Source organism: Naegleria lovaniensis, assembly GCF_003324165.1.
Source record: "Naegleria lovaniensis strain ATCC 30569 chromosome Unknown tig004, whole genome shotgun sequence".
Lineage (NCBI taxonomy): Eukaryota > Heterolobosea > Eutetramitea > Acrasida > Naegleriidae > Naegleria > Naegleria lovaniensis.
Genome location: NW_025407826.1, coordinates 399,316 through 418,653, shown reverse-complemented (window position 1 = coordinate 418,653; position 19,338 = coordinate 399,316). Strand labels below are relative to the sequence as shown.

General features: G+C 37.1%; 11 protein-coding genes across 11 annotated transcripts; 7 read left to right on the top strand and 4 right to left on the bottom strand.

Annotated features, from left to right (window-relative positions):
- Window positions 1–263: 263 nt before the first annotated feature.
- On the bottom strand, window positions 264–1,934 carry C9374_011391 (uncharacterized protein; the record flags this gene model as incomplete). The annotated part of the gene is made up of 1 exon (XM_044687041.1): window positions 264–1,934. One exon carries the CDS (start codon window positions 1,932–1,934, stop codon window positions 264–266), a length of 1,671 nt encoding a protein of 556 aa, XP_044554560.1.
- Window positions 1,935–2,171: 237 nt separating this feature from the next.
- C9374_011390 (uncharacterized protein) lies at window positions 2,172–3,061 on the top strand (the record flags this gene model as incomplete). Its single annotated transcript, XM_044687040.1, has 2 exons — window positions 2,172–2,593; window positions 2,647–3,061. 2 exons carry the CDS (start codon window positions 2,172–2,174, stop codon window positions 3,059–3,061), a joined length of 837 nt encoding a protein of 278 aa, XP_044554559.1.
- Window positions 3,062–3,150: 89 nt separating this feature from the next.
- C9374_011389 (uncharacterized protein) lies at window positions 3,151–4,116 on the top strand (the record flags this gene model as incomplete). The annotated part of the gene is made up of 1 exon (XM_044687039.1): window positions 3,151–4,116. One exon carries the CDS (start codon window positions 3,151–3,153, stop codon window positions 4,114–4,116), a length of 966 nt encoding a protein of 321 aa, XP_044554558.1.
- A 480-nt stretch (window positions 4,117–4,596) lies between these two features.
- C9374_011388 (uncharacterized protein) lies at window positions 4,597–5,865 on the bottom strand (the record flags this gene model as incomplete). Its single annotated transcript, XM_044687037.1, has 1 exon — window positions 4,597–5,865. One exon carries the CDS (start codon window positions 5,863–5,865, stop codon window positions 4,597–4,599), a length of 1,269 nt encoding a protein of 422 aa, XP_044554557.1.
- A 920-nt stretch (window positions 5,866–6,785) lies between these two features.
- Window positions 6,786–9,275, top strand: C9374_011387 (uncharacterized protein; the record flags this gene model as incomplete). Its single annotated transcript, XM_044687036.1, has 1 exon — window positions 6,786–9,275. One exon carries the CDS (start codon window positions 6,786–6,788, stop codon window positions 9,273–9,275), a length of 2,490 nt encoding a protein of 829 aa, XP_044554556.1.
- Window positions 9,276–9,520: 245 nt separating this feature from the next.
- On the top strand, window positions 9,521–9,979 carry C9374_011386 (uncharacterized protein; the record flags this gene model as incomplete). The annotated part of the gene is made up of 1 exon (XM_044687035.1): window positions 9,521–9,979. The coding sequence occupies one exon, from the start codon at window positions 9,521–9,523 to the stop codon at window positions 9,977–9,979; it is 459 nt and encodes a 152-aa protein (XP_044554555.1).
- Window positions 9,980–10,102: 123 nt separating this feature from the next.
- Window positions 10,103–11,926, bottom strand: C9374_011385 (uncharacterized protein; the record flags this gene model as incomplete). The annotated part of the gene is made up of 1 exon (XM_044687034.1): window positions 10,103–11,926. The coding sequence occupies one exon, from the start codon at window positions 11,924–11,926 to the stop codon at window positions 10,103–10,105; it is 1,824 nt and encodes a 607-aa protein (XP_044554554.1).
- A 115-nt stretch (window positions 11,927–12,041) lies between these two features.
- C9374_011384 (uncharacterized protein) lies at window positions 12,042–16,235 on the top strand (the record flags this gene model as incomplete). Its single annotated transcript, XM_044687033.1, has 7 exons — window positions 12,042–12,137; window positions 12,193–12,480; window positions 12,538–13,002; window positions 13,049–13,746; window positions 13,796–14,087; window positions 14,142–14,354; window positions 14,406–16,235. The coding sequence occupies 7 exons, from the start codon at window positions 12,042–12,044 to the stop codon at window positions 16,233–16,235; spliced, it is 3,882 nt and encodes a 1,293-aa protein (XP_044554553.1).
- Window positions 16,236–16,544: 309 nt separating this feature from the next.
- Window positions 16,545–17,549, top strand: C9374_011383 (uncharacterized protein; the record flags this gene model as incomplete). The annotated part of the gene is made up of 1 exon (XM_044687032.1): window positions 16,545–17,549. One exon carries the CDS (start codon window positions 16,545–16,547, stop codon window positions 17,547–17,549), a length of 1,005 nt encoding a protein of 334 aa, XP_044554552.1.
- Window positions 17,550–17,602: 53 nt separating this feature from the next.
- C9374_011382 (uncharacterized protein) lies at window positions 17,603–18,027 on the top strand (the record flags this gene model as incomplete). The annotated part of the gene is made up of 2 exons (XM_044687031.1): window positions 17,603–17,964; window positions 18,015–18,027. The coding sequence occupies 2 exons, from the start codon at window positions 17,603–17,605 to the stop codon at window positions 18,025–18,027; spliced, it is 375 nt and encodes a 124-aa protein (XP_044554551.1).
- A 70-nt stretch (window positions 18,028–18,097) lies between these two features.
- On the bottom strand, window positions 18,098–19,027 carry C9374_011381 (uncharacterized protein; the record flags this gene model as incomplete). The annotated part of the gene is made up of 1 exon (XM_044687030.1): window positions 18,098–19,027. The coding sequence occupies one exon, from the start codon at window positions 19,025–19,027 to the stop codon at window positions 18,098–18,100; it is 930 nt and encodes a 309-aa protein (XP_044554550.1).
- Window positions 19,028–19,338: the final 311 nt, after the last annotated feature.

The following is a 19,338-nucleotide window of genomic DNA, read 5'->3' as shown; positions in this document are numbered from 1 at the left end:
GTTTCAAAAGTTCAAGCGGCAACACGGAAACACCTGCAGAACCTTGTGGTGAATTTTTTTTGAGTTTGGTCACTTGGAACTTGTGTCCAGTGAGATCACGCGTTTAAGAGTTGAACTATGAAAAGTGAAGTTTAATAATGTATTGGAAGCCTTGTCGATGTTTCAAAGAATTACAAGGGACATTCCTCCCCAGAAAATTGGCTGGACGAGTCATAGTCACGTCGTTCAATATCAAAGAAGCTCGTTTGAACAGTACTGCAATATTATTTATGATGTGAGAAAAAGGAGCATGGTGAAAGTAATGAAAATAGAGTCTCACTATTTGCCCATAAACCCTCTCTGATCAGATAATCTGAGATGAGTAATCTTTGGGCACCCATATCAGAGATGCCTTTTTTAACCTTGGATTGCTCAATGTATCTATGAAATGATTCCTCAAACTTTTTGAAAAGAGAGTCTAATTGTAAAATGCTGTCATTATCAAAACAGTAGGTCTCTCTACATTTCAGTATTAGTAAAAAGAGAGCATTGTCGTTGATGAAACTTATGTACATTTGACCTGTGATTGGAGAAAATTTCCTCACCTTGTCGTTCACGGTCTTTGTTTTAACAGTGGTTGGATCAGAGACAGCTCCAATGGCTTCACTGAATAAAAATCCAGTCTCAATATCGACATATTCATTGTATAACTCTTGCACCATGGATGGAAGCTGTTCAATGCATTTTCCTGACTTGATTAGAGCTAGCACTAGCCAACAATCTTGCCACAAAAATCTCTTGGAATGACGTGTCAAATCAGCATCTAAATAAGTAATACGCTCTGTGAAATTTTCAACGTTGAATCGTTTAAGAATAATCTCTAAAATATGATCGATAGCTTGCAATAGTCTCTCCTTAAGGTTAGGTTCCACAGATGGATGCGAAACAAACGTTGAGAATGCCAAGAACAGCATTGCATGGTCTACGAGTCGGTAATGTTGTGTCTCAACCTCATATCCTTCTACTGAACTAATCTTTGTTTTCCATAACTGTTTTGCCTTGTCATAAAAGTGACTCATGATGCTCTCACAAAATTTGTTCAAATCCAAGTCTTGTGGCAAAAATTTTCCATGTTTTGAAATTGTACTGTAAAACATCAACCCCATTGCATTACTGATGAGCTTCTTTTCATCCTTGTTAGTTTTCCAAAATTCCTTTCTCTCTTGCATTTCACTTTCATCAGCTGATTGCCAAATTCCTGAGGGTTGTCTCTGAAAAAACAAGTGTTGATCCCTATCAAAATTCAAAGCGAAAACAGATTGAGACAATCGAGCAAGTTTTTCCTCCAATGCATGCTCCTTACAAAATTTAGTAACCTCTTCCTCGTGTTCTTGTTGTTCAATCATTTGGCATAAATTGAGTCCCATCACGAAATTGTGCCAGCAGCCTTCGCTGTATAATCCACTTTCTGAATGATACATGTTATCAATGAGATGATACGGTATTCTTGAAAAGTCCTTCTCTGTGTCCCAAATGCCTTTCATTAATTGTTGAGGTAATTGTGTTTTCCAAAAAGAACCGATGTACTCCTTTTCGGAAATGTTGTTTTCATTCACTCGTTGCACTATTACAGTACTAGTTCCGACAGGGTCATTCGAAGCCATCTTGCTTGTAAAATACCGAATATTATTCTTGTTGTTGTTGTTACTAGTGGTGATGAAGCCCGATGATGGTGCCAAGTAATCAAGTAGTACCCAACAAGGCTTGTTTTCTTTTGCTCCGAAAGAAGTACTGACCAAATTGGCGTATTTGTTTTTAACAAGCTTCAAACAAAGGTAGGAGGTTGTTGGGTAACGAAGACCAGGCAAGAAGAGGCCATAGCTTCGGAGAGTGTTGCGATGAGGAAGCAATAATAATTCAAATAAATTTTTCCGTTTTTTCATCAGCATCAGCATGATGAGGGATCAATTGATTCTCACAATTGGGCTTGAAAGACAACAATTTTTTGATGGAAAATGCAACCAATGATAGGGACGTAAAGGTTGTTCACCTTACGCATGGCTTAAGAATTAAGAAAAAAGTCAAATAAGGAGCTCTCCCTGTATGCACGACAACTTGTCGTGTTCGAATAAGCAGTTGGGTCTGTGACAAAAAATTGCCTCCGTTCACTCGCAATCTTCATCATCGTCATCATGGGAAATTCACACCATTCGTTGTCCAATTCCAATAGTAGTAACACAGATTTTAGTTTTTCTCAGCGTACGGAATTAGATCCCAACAAGGTGAACTTTGATCATGATGTTATATTTCCGATACTAGCCATCGGTGATTCTATCTGTAAAGGATGTTACCGATCCAATATGGGAACTAACTCTGAAATACGATTTCATCCCTTCTCAGTTGCATTAACTACGTTGATTAATGAAAAATTTAAAACTCTCCCAAAATGCAAAGTCTATGAATTTGGAAGAGTTGAAGAGACAACTTTTTCTCTTACACAACGATTGTTACGATTTTTGCAGTTACAAAATATTTACGAAGATCAATGTTTACATTCAAGACAAGGATATGATAACATACCAGAAGGATATATGCACTACCGATACAGGACTATGTAGGAGTTATAATAATGACAGGAACCTATGATTTAGATACGAATCTGACAAGTGAAACAATTGTCAATACTATTAAGGACATGAGTGAACAATGTTTACAACAACCAAGTGTTTCTTGGGTTGCTATATGTTCAATTCCATCATCAAAAAAAGATGTCAACATGAACATTCTCTCCAAAAAAGTTGAAACCAATGAAATGATTCAACACCATGTCAATGAATTTAACTCAATGTTGAATAGAAAAAACTCAAAAAGATTAATTTATGTAGATATCACCACTCCATTCTATTATTTGAGTTCAACACCTCAAGACATTCAAAAGTACTGGAGTGATGACCTTCTTTTCACACCTGAAGGATATGACAAAATTGCTGAAATTATTTTCCATTCTCTTCAATCCCATTTTTCACAACACTTATCAGGCACGCAATCGTTCTTTACCTTGAATGAATATGATAATAAATAATTTTCTGAGGCACTCAACTTTTTTCAAAAAACTGCATGAACAAAAACGACGATTGAAAGAATTGAATCACAATTTCACTCAAAAAAAAAATGAAAAGAACATCCGTCCCATCAGCAGCAAAAGCTTCATCATCGGGGTCGACACCATCAGCATCAACACTCATTGATTCAGCACAACCCGTTCGGAAACCAATGACGGATGAACAACGAAAATTACTACCAAATTACATGAAACAAATTCTTGAAGAATTAAAGCAATGCGAGGAGGGTCTGACCGATGTCATTTTAAAAGAAAAGTTTCCCGATCAATTGGTATTCATGGAAAGTATAAATGAGCTGCATAAAAAAGGACGAATTCGACATTTTAAATATGGAAAGAATATGATCTTTCATTATGTTTCAAAAGAAGAATCTGTAAAATTTAAAGGCTTGACCGACGAACAAATAGGTATTTATCAAATAGTGGAGAGTGCTGGAAACAAAGGTATTTGGAAAAAGACAATTGCAAAGAAAGCTAAGAAGAATGAAAAGGATTTAGAAAAGATTTTGAAAACACTTGAATCAAAACAATTAATTAGAAAAATTTCAGATATTACTCAAAAGAAAGGAACTCAAATTGTGTATATTGCTGCTCATATTGAACCTAGTAGAGAGATAACTGGAGGAATTTGGTATGTCGATGGAAAGTTTCATTCAGAGCTCATTGACAAGCTTCGAACAGAAACTATCAATTACCTTGAAAAGAAACCGAAGCGAGTTCATGAAGTGCTAGAACACATTAAATCTATGGCAATCATTGATCACGTTGATTTGGGAGTGGAAGACATGCAGCAAATAATTGATACTCTAGTTTATGATGGTTTTATAGAAAAAGTAATTGACGTGAGTCACACTGGAGACAAACCACTGTACCGAGTTGCATTGTCGAGCGTGTCTACGGAAAATGCATTTGTGGATATTCCTTGCTCCACATGCCCTGTTTTTGATCAATGTACAGAAAACGGTGACATTAATCCCAAAGGTTGCCCTTACCTTAAAGAATGGATGGACTTTTAGTAAATATTTCCAACGCTTGTCACTCGTATGTTCCTTCGCTTGCTGATTCTTCTTTTGTGACTATCATGAGAGATGAGAACAAGAAAGTGTTGTTTGAAAGAATGGAATTTATTGTTGCACAAACGTTTGCAAGTAACTTACCTTGCACAACTCATGAAAGGACAAGCCAGCCCAATTCAAAGAAACTTACCTTGTATACAGGGAATCTACAACGTACCTTTTTAAAAGAAATACGCCACCTTATTAACTTACCGAGTTAGAAAAAAACGACGTTGCAAAGATCACGATGAAATCCTCGCAATACGATATCAAAAAGCACAAGATAACAAACACAACAACACAGTAGGTCAAAGAATGGTTCGTTTGGAGTCAAGGGGTTTCCTTCTTCTACAAGAAGGAAGACAGAATTGAGAGGCAGAGTGCCAGCTACAACTCCGTTAAGGGATTGAAGAACAAGTAGTGGTTAACACGTATTGTTCCTCAAAAGAAATCTTCACCTTCAGAAGCACTGTCAGTGAAGATAGAGGTGTTTGATTGGTGATTGTTCACGTCATCAAACACAGTAGCATCAGATCCAAAGCAATGTGCAAATTTTTGCATGATGGTAAACATTGCACGCTTCTTCTCATCACCAGCAAATTTGTTGGCCAATTCAAAACATTTCTCAAGTTGACCAGCAAAATCTTGAAAGTCCTTCTCTTGACTTTCCTTAAGTTTTTTCAACTTCTTTTCCTTGTCCTCTTCTCTCTTTCTCTTGGTCTTATTTGGTTTGCGTGCATACACTTTTAGAGGACAAGATCTCTTAATCAAAATTGGTTGGTCCAATTTGTCATTCAAGTAATATTTCAATTCAAGAGCGACCAATCTCTTATCTTGGTGATAGGAGAAATCAAATTGGACCTTCATCTTGCACTCAAACTCATCAGCATTCTTGTTGGTTGGTTCTTTGGTCAATGCAGATTCAATACTACCCTTCAATACAGGCTTCTTCTTTTTAATTTCCTCAAAGGTAGTTGCATCGACCACATTAGCACGGCACAAGAGCAAAGGTACATTCTTCAAAAGACCTCCCTTTGCCTTTTGAATAATCTCATACTTTAGAGAAGAATACATCTTTTCAGGGAGGTACTCGGATGGTTTATCCCTTCTGGTCTTGATCATGACAATCACAGAGCTCAAATCAACAGAAGGATCAGCATAAACAGTAGACCACACACGATCAGCAGAACTGGTGGCATGTTGAGTAACAGCAGCAACAGAAGAGTGTTCCTTCTTTTTAGAATCCTTTCTTTTGGCAACAATCTTCTTTCTTGATTTCAAGTCCTCTTCTTCATCGTTGCTGTCCTCCTCTTCGAAAGAGTCTTGAGAGGTGCTGCTATCATCATGATGGTTTTGAGCAGCGTCTTCATGAGCACAGAATTGGTTCAACAACTCTTCAGTAGGAAGGAAGGAATCAGCAAGCAAAGCCTCAAAGGCAGATTCAACATTCTCCACAACGGAAGAAGAAACAGCAGCAGAAACAAGCTTAGCTTGAGGACCAACAAACATGTTGGCTTGAGTGTTGATGGTGAGTCCTACCGCAGAAGGGAACATCTTCTTTGGAGTTTGCAAAGAAGCATCGAAAGAAGGAGTAATTCCTTCCTTCATCAAGAGACCTTCGGTTGGAGCAAAGAGGCTTTCAAATTCAAATGGAGAATGCTCGTCAAAGAACTTGAAATCAGGAGTTGCGGATTCAGCAGAAGTGTACATTTTGTGATAATAATGAAATTGGAAAATTAATGAAAATAATGTTGATTACAGGATGTAATGGATTGAATGATTACGGTTATTTGAGATTCAATGTTGGGTGTTATGAAAAGTCAGCTACTTGAACAAAACGAGTTTAGGAGAGAGTGATATCGAAAATGAGTAGGTGGTGATGTTTGAGAAATTTTTCATCCTTGTCGTTGGTGCAATTTTGAGTGTCGAATGCGTTTTTAAATTGCATCCTTGCTGAAAGAACTTGGCACGAATACAATATCTAAAAATAATGATTGGTTGAGCAGTAGTTTACAATAAAAAATGTTTGGCTTTTTGGATTTGCACTCGTGACTGATGGCCTTCAAAAAGATTGTTTGAATGAAAACGCTTACTTGTTCGTGGAGACAAGTTGTCTGAAGAAGCTGGACAAGGACTTATCTCGTAAACATTTTAAACATATGTTTTGTGAGCTAAGTTTTTTACACAGCTCGGCAGACTGATTTGAGAATTCGCCGTCAGCCATGAAGTAACGGGATTCGATATTGTCTTTTGATTTAACAGCAAGATTTTCTAGATTGTCTTTTGTTTTAACAAAGAGATATTTCTTAAAAAGCTAAAAGCCTTTCTTGATATCATTTTGCTTTCAGCTCTGAACAACAAACAAAATCCGCAAATAAATTTTTGTTCTCCAATAGCGGGACGAGGGATTTTTTACACCAAAAAAAAATTTCTTGCGGCAACTTTGTCGTTAACCACACACAGTATTGTTACTCACGCGCTAACCACAAATCACTGTTCCATCATCACTGAAGCCTTGCTTTTCCGTTGATATCAACAACAACAAGTAATTTTCTCATACAACATTACCATCACAAACAACAACTATTTCATTTTTAAAATATACATCAACAACAAAATAATACATCATCATGAGTGATTATAGTAGCGATGAAGACACAACTTGTCCAATTTGCTGTGAAGATTTGGATATCACAGATAAACATTTTCAACCTTGTCCCTGCGGATTTAAAATATGTTCGTGGTGCTGGAACAAGATAGACAACTCCAGTAAACGTTGCCCAGCATGTAGAAGAGAATACGAAAAATCAAATATTGAATTTACTCCACCAGATCCAGAATTAATCCAACAAGAGAAGAAACAAAAGGAGAAAAAGAAAAAACCACACATCAACAGAAAACAACTAGCTAACGTCAGGGTGATACAGCGTAATTTAGTATATGTTGTTGGTTTAACACTCTCCGTTGCTAAACACGATTGGTTAAAACATACAGACAATTTCGCAAAATATGGTAAAATTAAGAAAGTAGTCATCAACAAGAGTAATTTACACAATTCATCACACATAGCACCGAATAGAACTCCTACAGTTAGTGCTTATATAACCTATGTTCGGAAGGAGGATGCATATAAAGCCATAAGAGCTGTGGATAAGACCTATCTTGATGGCAAACAACTTCGCGCATCTTTTGGAACAACAAAGTACTGTGCATATTTTTTGAAAGGTATTGCCTGTACCAATCCCGACTGTATGTATCTGCATGAATATGGAAATGACGAGGATACTTTCAATAAGGACGAAATTGTATTAAGAAATGGCCTGCCAGTTCCACATAATTTAGAGAAGATGTCTCAATTTTACCCTCCAGATGATGATTCTCAGCCAATAGAAAAACATTTCTGGAAGTATCCTAACTCTAATAGAGAACCTGAGGATGATGAGTCAAATGATGAATCGGAGTCATCTATCGGAGCTTCTCATAGCAGAAGTAATAGCGGAATTCGCCATTATGACGATGATGATGGCATTGACGATGACCAAATAACAGAGGACGACGATGACATACAAGATGACGAAGATGAAGAATATGCTGAAGAGACAATAGTGAATGCTGGGGGAGGAGTACAATTAGCGAGATCATCACGAGCAAACGGCTCTGCTTCAGGAAGCAACAGTCGAAGACATGATCCTTACCATGATCACACTATTGACGATTATTATTACGGCGGTGATGATGATGATGAGGAAGTGGACGACGATCATGAGGTTCAAACTGAATATGCTAACATTACAACAAAGGTTATTGACAATAGCAAAGAGTCAATTCTTCCAAAGACAGCTCGCTGGGGTCAACAACCAGTTTTACCAGTTACTGCTACAGCCTCTTCCTCTACGACGACATCAAATAGCCCTCTTCCAGCTTCATTATCTTCGTTAAGTAATATAGCTACGAATATAACAAAGAGTAAGAAAAAGAATACAAATAAGAACAAAAAGAGCAGTAAGAATAAGAACAAAAACAAGAACAAGTCAACCAAAGCTAAGGAAGCAGAAGGTTCAGATACAGCAGCCACAAGCTCAACCACTAATAATCAAGATACACAAAACAATGTCACCACCGATGCAGCATCAAGTGGCAGATCTAGCACAGACCATAGTATGGAAGAGGTCACAACAGAGAATCAAGCTATCATTGAGAGCACACAAATTAATGAAGAGATACAGCCTAAATCTGAACTAGAAGGATTGGATGACTCTGTTATTGAGACACACCCTACCTTGGAAATGTTGGGAATTGAGCCTAACCCTCCATCCGATGCAGTGACCTCTAGCATTGGAAGATCAAAATTATTGTCTTTAGTTGAATCAAGCTCTCCAGCGAATGTATCAACAAACATTAAGAACCCATTCTCTACTGATCCTACTCAAGCTTTCTCATTTACCCAGATATCTCAACCACAGCCTCAACAACAACAACAACAACAACAATACTTTGGATATCCTCAACAGGTACAACAGTTATTTGCTTCATTCCAAGGATATGACCCTTACTACCAGCAATATTTTGATAATTCTTGGACAATGTCTTCCTTTGCAGACACAAAACGCACATCTTCGAGATTCTTTAATCAAACAACAGCAGAGACAAAAGATACACAACAACAACAACAATTTACTCCACAACCTCCACAAATGCAACCACCACAAGCACAGCATTTCCCAATGAACACAGATATGTGGAGCATGCAATCTGTCCCTTCATACCTCTCAAATCCATCAAGCCATCAGAGCAGTAGATTCTTTGGAGGTGCCAAACAAACAAACAATAGCCAACCAGAGCAAAACCCTCAAGTTTTCAACAATGCTGATCTTCAGAACAGTTTTAGAGCCTTACTTCCCAATGTAAATATTACATTTGCAAGCCAAAATAACAACACAAGTGAAGCATCTCAAACCTCTGCTGACTGGGGATATTCAAAATTTGTCAATCCGACACCGATGGCCAACGAGTCTGCTCCAATTCCTCCAAGCTTGTACTCCCCTCAATATTCAGACTTTTTCACTCAACGTATTCCTCAACAACAAACCACCAACAATGCTTCATGGAGCTGGAAATAAATAGATTGGAACAATGCCATTAAGATGGACTTGTTCCTGTAGAGATCTAAAATAATTTACCGAGTGCAAAGCCGAGATTGTTGCCCGAGTACATCTTCATCCACAACACCTCCCTCAATTTGCTTGGACACTTCCCTCTCAAGACCTGTCTGTCCTTAATGAAATAATATTTACAGAGATAAATCAATGAAACAGCCTTCAGAGAAAGTTTGTTCGCTTTGGATGTTTAGGTTGCAACAAAAAATATGACTGAGGGAAAGAAAGGGTCAGCACCAGCCCGATCTAATTTTCTCTCCAAGCACTGGCAAGAGAGCATTGAAAAAGAAGAATCTATTCGGAAACAATGGCAACAAAAGTATCATCCTGAAAAGATTACGGAAGAGAAGGAAATGTTATTAAAATCAATTCAGGCCCATGCCGAGAAAGAGAAGACCAAGAAATTGAGAGACATGTCACCTCAAAGGAAGTTATTGTATGAAGGAGTCTCGAAGGAAGGAGGTGGACGAGCAAGTTATTTGAAATCAAGAAGAGAGGAGTCTCCTACGAAGAAGAACACCTTTCCTGTTTCAAGCTCTCAAGAAATCGGATGGATCATTGAGAAGAGATTCTTGGAAGGAAAACGTTCCGACGACCATCTGTTGGCAACTCGAAAGGGCCAAACTAAAACTTTTTATCGACGAGATGGCATAGGTTTCGGTGATTAATTTGATGTAAAGAAAATAGATTAATGTACAATAATAATATCATGAAAGTGTATTATATTGATTGATAAATTAAAAAGGTCAAGACTGATCAACATTGAGAACTAGCATCGAGGTTCTCAACGTTCATTTTCCAATACAAAACTCCTTAAAAACAACATCCAAAATTTCCTCAAAATCAACATCTCCTGTAACCTCGCAAAGAGCTTTGTGTGCTTGACGAATGTGTTCAGCAGCAATCTCTATTTGATCATTCTCTTGAAGAGCTCTCTCAAGACATGCCAACGTTTTGGAAAAGGAAGCTCGGTGTCGTTCTCTGGTTATTAAGAGAGCATGTTCTGCTTGTTGGTGGCCAATGTCTTTTGAAAAGAATTGGTCATCTTTTCCAGTGAAAATGTTTTCTACTGTTTTACATAGATGATCAATGAACTGATCCACTCCCTCTTTGGTTTTGCAAGAAATTGCGAATAACGGAATGTCCAAGATCTTTTGAAGCATGTGTTGTGCTGAGCTATTCCTCGAGTCAATCTTGTTTTGAACCAAAAATATTTTCTGTGCATGGTTTGACGTCCGTGGTGTGTGCGAGGAATCAGAGGAATCAGGTAAATCATACTCTGAAAGTTTTCGCATGCAAAATTCAAACATTTCTTGCGGTGTCACTGCATAATTTTCAGAATCTAGAACAATAATGACAATATCTGCCTCTCGTGCCTTTTTAATGGCTCTTTTCATACCTTCAATTTCTATTAATTGATGCTTGCCTACTTCTGTGTCTGATGAAATGTCTGTATGCTCTCTGAGCCCAGCTGTATCTGCAATGGTCACAGGCCAACCCTTTAAATCAAGTTGAACTTCAACCACATCCCGAGTGGTTCCAGCATGATCGCTCACTATTGCAATGTCTTGTTCTGCTAATACATTTAGTAGTGAAGACTTGCCTGCATTGGGAGCTCCAAGTAAGGCGCAACGTATTCCTCGTCCCTCTCTCAGTCTTTCGCCGAGTCTGTTTTTAGAAATATCTAAATAATATTTAAGCTCAGATGCCAATTTCTTGACAGAGGGTAATATTCGTTCTCTATATATGACTGATTCTTCAAGACCGTTGTCATCTCCAAAATCGATAAATGCAGTGACGTGGGCCACACAATTCAACATTTCTCTTTTCCAATTTGTCACAACATGACTTAGCTCACCATTCAGTTGTTTAAGCGCTTGTACTCGTTGTTGCTCTGTTTGAGCATGTATCAAATCACTAAGCCCTTCCACTTCTGTCAAATCCATTTTTCTATTCAGAAATGCTCTTTTAGTAAATTCACCAGGATCAGCTGGTCTAAAACCAATTCCTTCCGTACCAAGAGCTTTCATGATATGCGAAATCACAGCCTTACTTCCATGACAGTGTATTTCAATAACATCTTCTCCTGTAAAACTATTTGGCCCTTTAAAAAACAATAATAAAATCTTATCAATAGGTACAGCATTCAAAGCAATGTTACTAGAATTTTTGGACACTGGATCATACAGAGAGCAATAATAGGCTCTTCTTGTCTCCAATTGTTTTGAGTCTAGTCTTGTCATTCGTTTAACTACTTCCATTGCTCTTGAACCACTCACTCGAATTACAGAAACGGCACAACTTGAAGAAAATCCGCTTGCCATTGCATAAATAGTTTCGGAAAATAAATCATGAGTGATTGAATTTTCATCTTTGTTATTTGTTAGTTTTTCTTCTCTAGATTTTCCTTGTCGAATGTTTCCGATATTAAAACTCGTCCTAAATTTTGCAGACACTTTTCCGAGAAGACAATGATACTCAGCATGATTGTATTGATGCTGATGATGCCACGAATAGTAAAATTGTTGTGTAGTCTGCACTGCCGAGAAAAGAAGCCAAATACTTCTGCTACTACTACTAGAATACAAATGCTTGCATGGTTGAAGTCTTTGCATTTTTTCTTTGTGGAGTTCAACACCTTTACAAAAAAATACAAAGACAGGATCGGTTTTTGCGTACATACATTTCATATCGGAATACAACAGAGAACATTGGTTTGAAATCAGGAGGATGGAAATTCAACCATTGGTGGAGGATCAATCTGTTACATCATCATGTTGTGGTCGATTTTTTGAAAACAATTTCGTGTATGCAGTAGAGTCTAAGGTGTGTTTTCCGACATTGTCCGATCTTTATTCAATGTTTGAAATTCGTAATTTAGGGAAACAAATTACATTTTTTTCGATTTGTACCTGATGAAGATACATTTGAAAATGTCATGATTACATTCGATGGCGTTAAGAGAATTATGAAACTTGTAGTCATTGAGCTCGAAAATATTGCAGTCAATTACTTGCTAGTCATTGACAATGATTTAATGTGGTACCTTGTAAAAATAGAGAACAGAGAAGGGATTTCCATTTTGCATGAGGGAAGTCTTTCTCTCGCTAGTTACATTTCTGACAAAGTAGATGCTAGAGAATTTGAAAAGAAAATTGAGGAAGCAACTGTAAGTGAATTCCAATAATGGATTCATGAATTGAATTCGAATTTTTGAAAATACAAGAGGACTGTTTTTCCAATTTCATGTTCGAGGAAAAAACAAAACTACTCTGAAGTGATCTTGTCGATATATAATCAATACGTTTATTACTTTAAATTTGAAGCAAGCAATGCGTTCCCTACTTTGGTAGAGAACAAAATTTTTGAAATTCGACCTCAGTCGTCATTTAGTTCCAAAGCTTTGTTTAAAATTGTGGACTTGAGTTTTCTAAAAAGCTACCTTAGTGAAGAAACAATAGAGATTGTTGGTCTTTTACAAGAGTTTGTTGGAGAACATGATGACTCTAACTATTCATTGCCGGCTGTACCTCATACATTTCTAGGAACATTTGTGTTAGAACTGACATGCTCTTTGGGTAAAACTGCGTCTTCCAGAGTGTTTAGCGCTGAGGCTTTCCTAAAGGCTGCCAATGGGCCTTTCTCTGTTTATAACATTCATCCTACTACAACATGCTTGTTTTCAGACAATGTAAGTAGATATTTCATGGCCTTCGATCTTGGTAACTCAAGAAAAGTATGGAGTGCTAATCATGAGTTCCTACGGCTTCTCATATTACTGTAGAAATGGATTATTGACCGATTGTCAAGTCGACATGGCAAATGTCAATAGCTTAGTTTGTCCATGTCATGTTGTATTATTAGAGGAACAAAGAAAAAAATGTGGGGCCTGTACTTTTGAACTCTCAAAAACTCTGTGTTGTCTTTATAGTGACGGAAGCGTTGTGGTCCTTTTTCTTACTTTGGAGCACTCCATTGCAGCAGATGTGAAAAAGGCTAAGATCACAAACAAGAAGGCTGTAATACCCAAGCAGCAAGTGGGAGAATTACTTGCATTTCATTGTGGCCAAAACAATTACAAAATATTCATTAGCTCACCCTATGAAAATACTCAAACGAAATGGATAGAGCTATCAATATTGAAACACAACGATATTACAGCTCACGTGCGAAATTATTACGACAGTATTGGAAGCAATATCGATGAAGAACAGCTACCATGCTTGGGAACAATCACCCATAGCCATTTTCACAATTTTAAAGGATCAAGAGACTCAAGGCTAGCTTGTACTTCCTTCTCTGGCTCTCACAATCAATATTGTCAATATGTAAGGGGAGCCGCTAGGTTTAGCGTTTGCCAAATGGGAAGTAGATTAATCCCATTTATGCCCATAACTCAAGGATCCATTATTGAGGGCTCTCCTGAAATCATTGTGTAAGTTTACGAATTTCCAGTAGTCATGCAAACTAACCATCGATATCAGTCTTCCTTTGAAAGATCACTCGATTTTGTGCTTCTCATATGATAACTGTACTACATTTTTCTCTACAAAAGATATGAGCCCAATTTCGTTTAATGCAATGAATGGAGCTAAAAAGTTACTTGCCTTAAAGGAATTTAAGAGAAATCCCGTATCTCTCTTTTTTGTTGCAATTTGGGAGGATGAGATTGCTCTCTGTGAAATTCAGTTTAACACCCAAAATGTTCATGTATTGTTCAAAAGACATAATGATGGAGAAAAGTATTTATTTGCAGAAATTGAGCCAAATGGACGGGTAGGTTTGCTATTCATTTGCTTTATTCAACAATGTTATTCAACAAATCTCTAGATATTTGTTTCAAGAAGAAACGAAATCACAACATTTGAGATAAAATCAAAGCCGCTCTCAGTGGTTGAGGTGTCAACCAATTCTCTAGAGAACCAGATTTCCACAATTTCAAGCTTCAACCATGAAGGAAAGACTTACTTGATAGTTGCTTTTTGGATTGTGAATTCTGTGTATATTATTGATGTAGACTCTTGGAGCATCATTATGGAAAAGGTTTGTTGAACGTCATCTATTAGTTATTCGTTCCTCTCACTATCCATACAGAAATATCATGAAACTATTAGATCTTGCTTGGCAATTTCGAATTCTATCATGTCATGTATTGTGTTAGGATTTTCTGATGGCTCCTGCATTGTTGATCCAATATTTCTATCACAGCTTGAAGAGCACCGCTTTAAAGTTGGAGAAAGCTCCGTAAAGCTGAGAAGGGTTACAACAGAAAATTCTGAAGATGTTATTTATTGTATGAGCAATCGTGATTTGATGATTGTTCAAGACAGAGAACAAATTGCAATTGATGGACGTAGAGTCCTTAAAACTGTGTTCTTTACTGAATGCAACCAAAAGCGCTATGCTGGAAGAAGTATTGACATTTCAAATGTTGTAACTTCTCAATTTGGTAATTGTGTTGCTTTACTCATGGAACAACCTGAGGGTGGAGCAATTCAATTTTGTGAAGTGTCAGCAGACAAAAAGCTAAGATGGAGGTCCATGAACCTGGAAAAACAAATGCAAGAGTCCAATAGTATTATTGAGCCCTTAAAAAGTATATATTTAGAAAGATCAAGCAAATATGTTGTTGTGGGATTGGAACGGTCCTTAGTAGACGAAAGTTTGAATGCTCTTCTATTTCAATGTGTGCTCGATGATGACACAGAAAGCCAATTTTATCAAGACAAAGTTATTGAAATTGGCAAATACATGCCTGAGAAATGGGTTGTGTCTGAAAAGGACATTAGTACAACCAGCCATTCCATATTAGATGTATGTGCAACACGCATTGATGGTGAAGAGTACATTCTACTTGTTTGCCTAACCACTTTTTCACATTCTTGCACTGTCGAAGAGGATACTGGAGCAGTGGCATTGTCTGTGGCTTGGATCTGCCTTTTATCTTCGAACATGACAAAATTGAAATCTACAATAATTGGAGAACATCCTGTTCCATTCCATGACGAATCAACATTTGCAAAGATACACTCCTTGGATGATGATGGACGGTTTTGTTTGTTGTACAACAACATGATACATTTGGTCAAGCTAGAAAAGAACGGAGAAAAGATGAAATTTAAGTTTGTGGATCGATACGAGCTGTTAGATTATGCCAAAGAAAGCAGTCTCACCTATCCTGTTTACTCCAAGTATTTCAATAGAGCTAGTCCAATATTTAGATCTTTGCACTTTGTTATGAATACGGTAGATATTGTCATGGATGGCTCAGATGTGTATCTTACCCTGTGTAGCTTGAACAGTGGTATTCGATTATTAAGATTTGGAACAGATTGCAGAAAAATGGAAGAGTTGTTACTCATGGATCGTACCAACACGAACATGTTACCACTGTCGTGTGTATTCATTCCATCACGCACCCATAATCAACAGCACAAAATTGTGATATCAGATTATGTTGACGGTGATTTGAAAGTACTTTCCCTTACTCAACAAGAACGAAGGGGTCAAAGAAAACTTGCCAGTGAATATAAAATCAAAGAGGAAGATAAGACCATTTGTTCCCATTGGAACCAATTTGAGAACAATCATCTCTATTATTACATTGACTTGTTGAACAAGGAAGTGAAGGGTATTCATTTGGACTTGGAAAAGACACGCTTGCACCCATCGAACGCTTCAGTTGATAATCACCGCTTGGTTGAAGCAGAAAAAGGCACCCAATACGAATTACTGGTTCAATCATGCTGTAAATCCTTTAGTGGATCTGTGAAGAATATTGTTAGAGGACAATTCGATCAACACCTTAATTTATCGTTGCATGATGGTGATTCCAAAAGCACCCTACAGCAGGATCACTTTCTATACGTCACTACGGAAGGCGAAATTGGAAGACTCTATACCCAAAGTACTCCAATGGAATAGATTTTTTCATTGTGATGCATTGCATTGGTGTTTTATTGACTATTTAGGACATTTGAAAGAATGGAGTCCTTCTCCGTGACTCCATGCCCTCCCTTGTAATTTCACAATTTTCTTCAAAAAATCGAGAACAAAAAATCATCCGCACCCGAATTCGATTCACACTCACACATAACCACCGACCTTGTTTTTTGAATGTCATCCATGTTACACACTCCGATACAGAGGTTTTTCCATCATCATCATCGACAGGGAGCTTCAACGACAGTCAGGCTCTTTCTGATGATTTTCCTGATTGTTTGTACTCTCTTGATGCAACACACCAATGCCCGTGATCAAGATAATTCCCAGTCTCCTGTTCAATTACTCCATTCCTTTAATTATATCAATTTTAATTTTACATCGGAACAGGCACGACAAGAATATTTCAATGAACAAATTTACAAGAATGTCATGTTGGCTGGTGTCAAAGTTGATGCTCAAGGAAATTTGTATGTTTCAATGCCAAGATGGAAATCTGATAAAATTCCAGCAACATTGGCAAAGATTTCAGTATCGCCATCACCCAATGAATCTCCACTTTTAGAACCATTTCCTAGTTGGGAATGGAACGATGTGAATAATGCAACATTTGGATTACAAAGTGTTTTAGGATTTGAAATTGATGGTCAACAGAGAATGTGGATTTTGGATCAAGGAAAAGTTGCAGGAAAAAAAGCAGCTGAGGATAGCATCAAATTAGTCATTTGGGATTTGGTAAAGAATCAATTGATTGCCAAATATCATTTCACAGCAGAGGAAGCTTCCCGAACAAATTCCTTCCTAAATGACCTCGTGGTAGATACGGAACAAAATGTTGCCTATATTAGTGACAGTGGTATTCCAATTGATAATCCACAAAATGATCCATCTATTCATCCACAACCTGGAATTTTAGTCATTGATATTGATACCATGAAAGTGAAAAGATGGTTCGATGGTTTACCACAAGTTCAAGTCAATGAGAGTGCATGGCTTGACGTCAATGGAAAGAAATGCCTTGAAAAATCACCAATGAAAACTGGTGTAGATGGAATTGCACTCAGTTGTGACTCTAATCGTTTATATTGGACTCCTCTCTCATCTAGAACATTGTATGGAATTGATGCCAATTTGTTAATCATGTATCCTGCAAACACTTCTTTAGTGAATAATAGAATTATCAATTTTGGAGATAAGATTTCAGCCAGTGATGGATTTGCCATGTCATCAGACTCAGTCTTGTATATGACTGCCATTGAGAATAACACTATTTATGAAGTGGATGAAGAGGTCTAGCAGATGTCATTACTGGAAAAACCAAGCTCAAAGATTACACACTGAATGCATTTATGAGAAATTCTCTGTTGAATCGATCCTCCATTGAATTTGAAAACGAATTTGTTTGGCCAGATACTATTGGAATTGGAAATGATGGATACATGTATTTTGTTACTAATAATTTATGTGATTTTGTTCAAGATTTTATCTCAAATTGGACGAAACCCAACTTTTTCATTCATCGAAGGTATATAGGCTTCAATTCATATACAAATGGTTGTGAAAATAGCCACTTGGAACTTGGTGTTAAGGAATGGGCTGTCATTGGTACCTTACTTGCAGCATGGTTAGTGGGCTTGGTTGCCATTTTAGTAATTGTATTCATCATGAACCGACGAAAGAAGAAAAAACAAGGAAATGCCTATGCATCACTGTAAGTACTTGTCATTCATAACAGAGTATAATCATATTCGAATTTGTTAGACCAAATAATTAATTTATGTACTAGTAAAAATAAATAGATAAAACCCAATAATGCTTTGAAAAATCCCAATAGCTGTGACAATTTAAAGGTCGTTTAACTCTGGAATTCTTGCAGTCATTTGTAGCCATACTTCTTGAGGTGTGTGCTTTTTGAGCTCAATCAATACGTCGGCAGCTTTGGAATCGTTGAGACGAGCAATCAAAATTTCACGGATCATGGCTTCAGTCAAGTCCAAAGAATTTTTGGTGACAGAGTAGTAATGCAAGAGTTCATGAGCACGTTCATCTCTCTCCAGTAGCTTACTGAAAGCAAGCTCTGGAATTCTTTTCAATTCTTCCTTTGAAAGGTATTGTTCGCTCACAGGATTGAAAATTGCTTCTTTCTTTTGGAAATGTTCTTCGACAATGTTTCTTAATTCGAAAAGATGCTTCTTCATCTCCATAATCTTATTATGATTCACTCCTTGATGATGTTGATGATGCTTGATATCATTCTCAATATGATTAATCACCTGATGCTCAAGAATATGACTAGTCTTCAAGTCAAGCAAATTCTTTAATTGCACATTGTCTTTACCTGCATTTTCGGAAATAAATTCATGAATTGCTGGTACATATCCTAAATCTTCTAGCTTAGATTGTGCTTTTAATGTGGCTCTCAAAGCTTCAAACTGAGCATGGAATTCATGCCAATCCAATGAATGAGCATTATTCGTATCAAGCTTGGTGATTAAATCTTCAATACTAGCAATAAAAGCTTCATGAAGATAAGTTTCCAAGAACAAGGCTGTTTTCATGTGGGATTTACGGCTATACATTCTCATTTGATGTTGATTGTTTTCAAAAGAAATTAGCTTATTGAATTTAAAATCGTTGCTTCTTCTTAACGGATGATAATTCTTAAATCCTGCTTGTAAAGCCATACCTCTCCGTAATAAGAGGCTTACGGAAGAAGCTTGATGATTCAAGGCCACGAGTTTGCTGATGATTCTACGAGAGGTTGTGGTATTCATATCGTTGTTGTATTTTTTTAGTGTATTGAATGTTATTGGCACCTTTTATGGACAAATTATTCTTTAGCTTTTTCAAAAGAATTTTATAGTGATTTCATTCTTGTTTTTGTAATTGTGTAAATTTAACATTTTCAAAATCTCGAAGAAGGAATATATTGTCATGCATTGCGAATTCTTTCAGAAACCTCAGTCATGAACCATGCAAATTGATGAACGAAGCAAGAGTGAATAATCTCCTTCATCTTTGGAGATGAGCTTCCTTTTGTTTTCAACAAGTTTGTATGGCTTGACTTCCTTTCGGCAACTTGCCT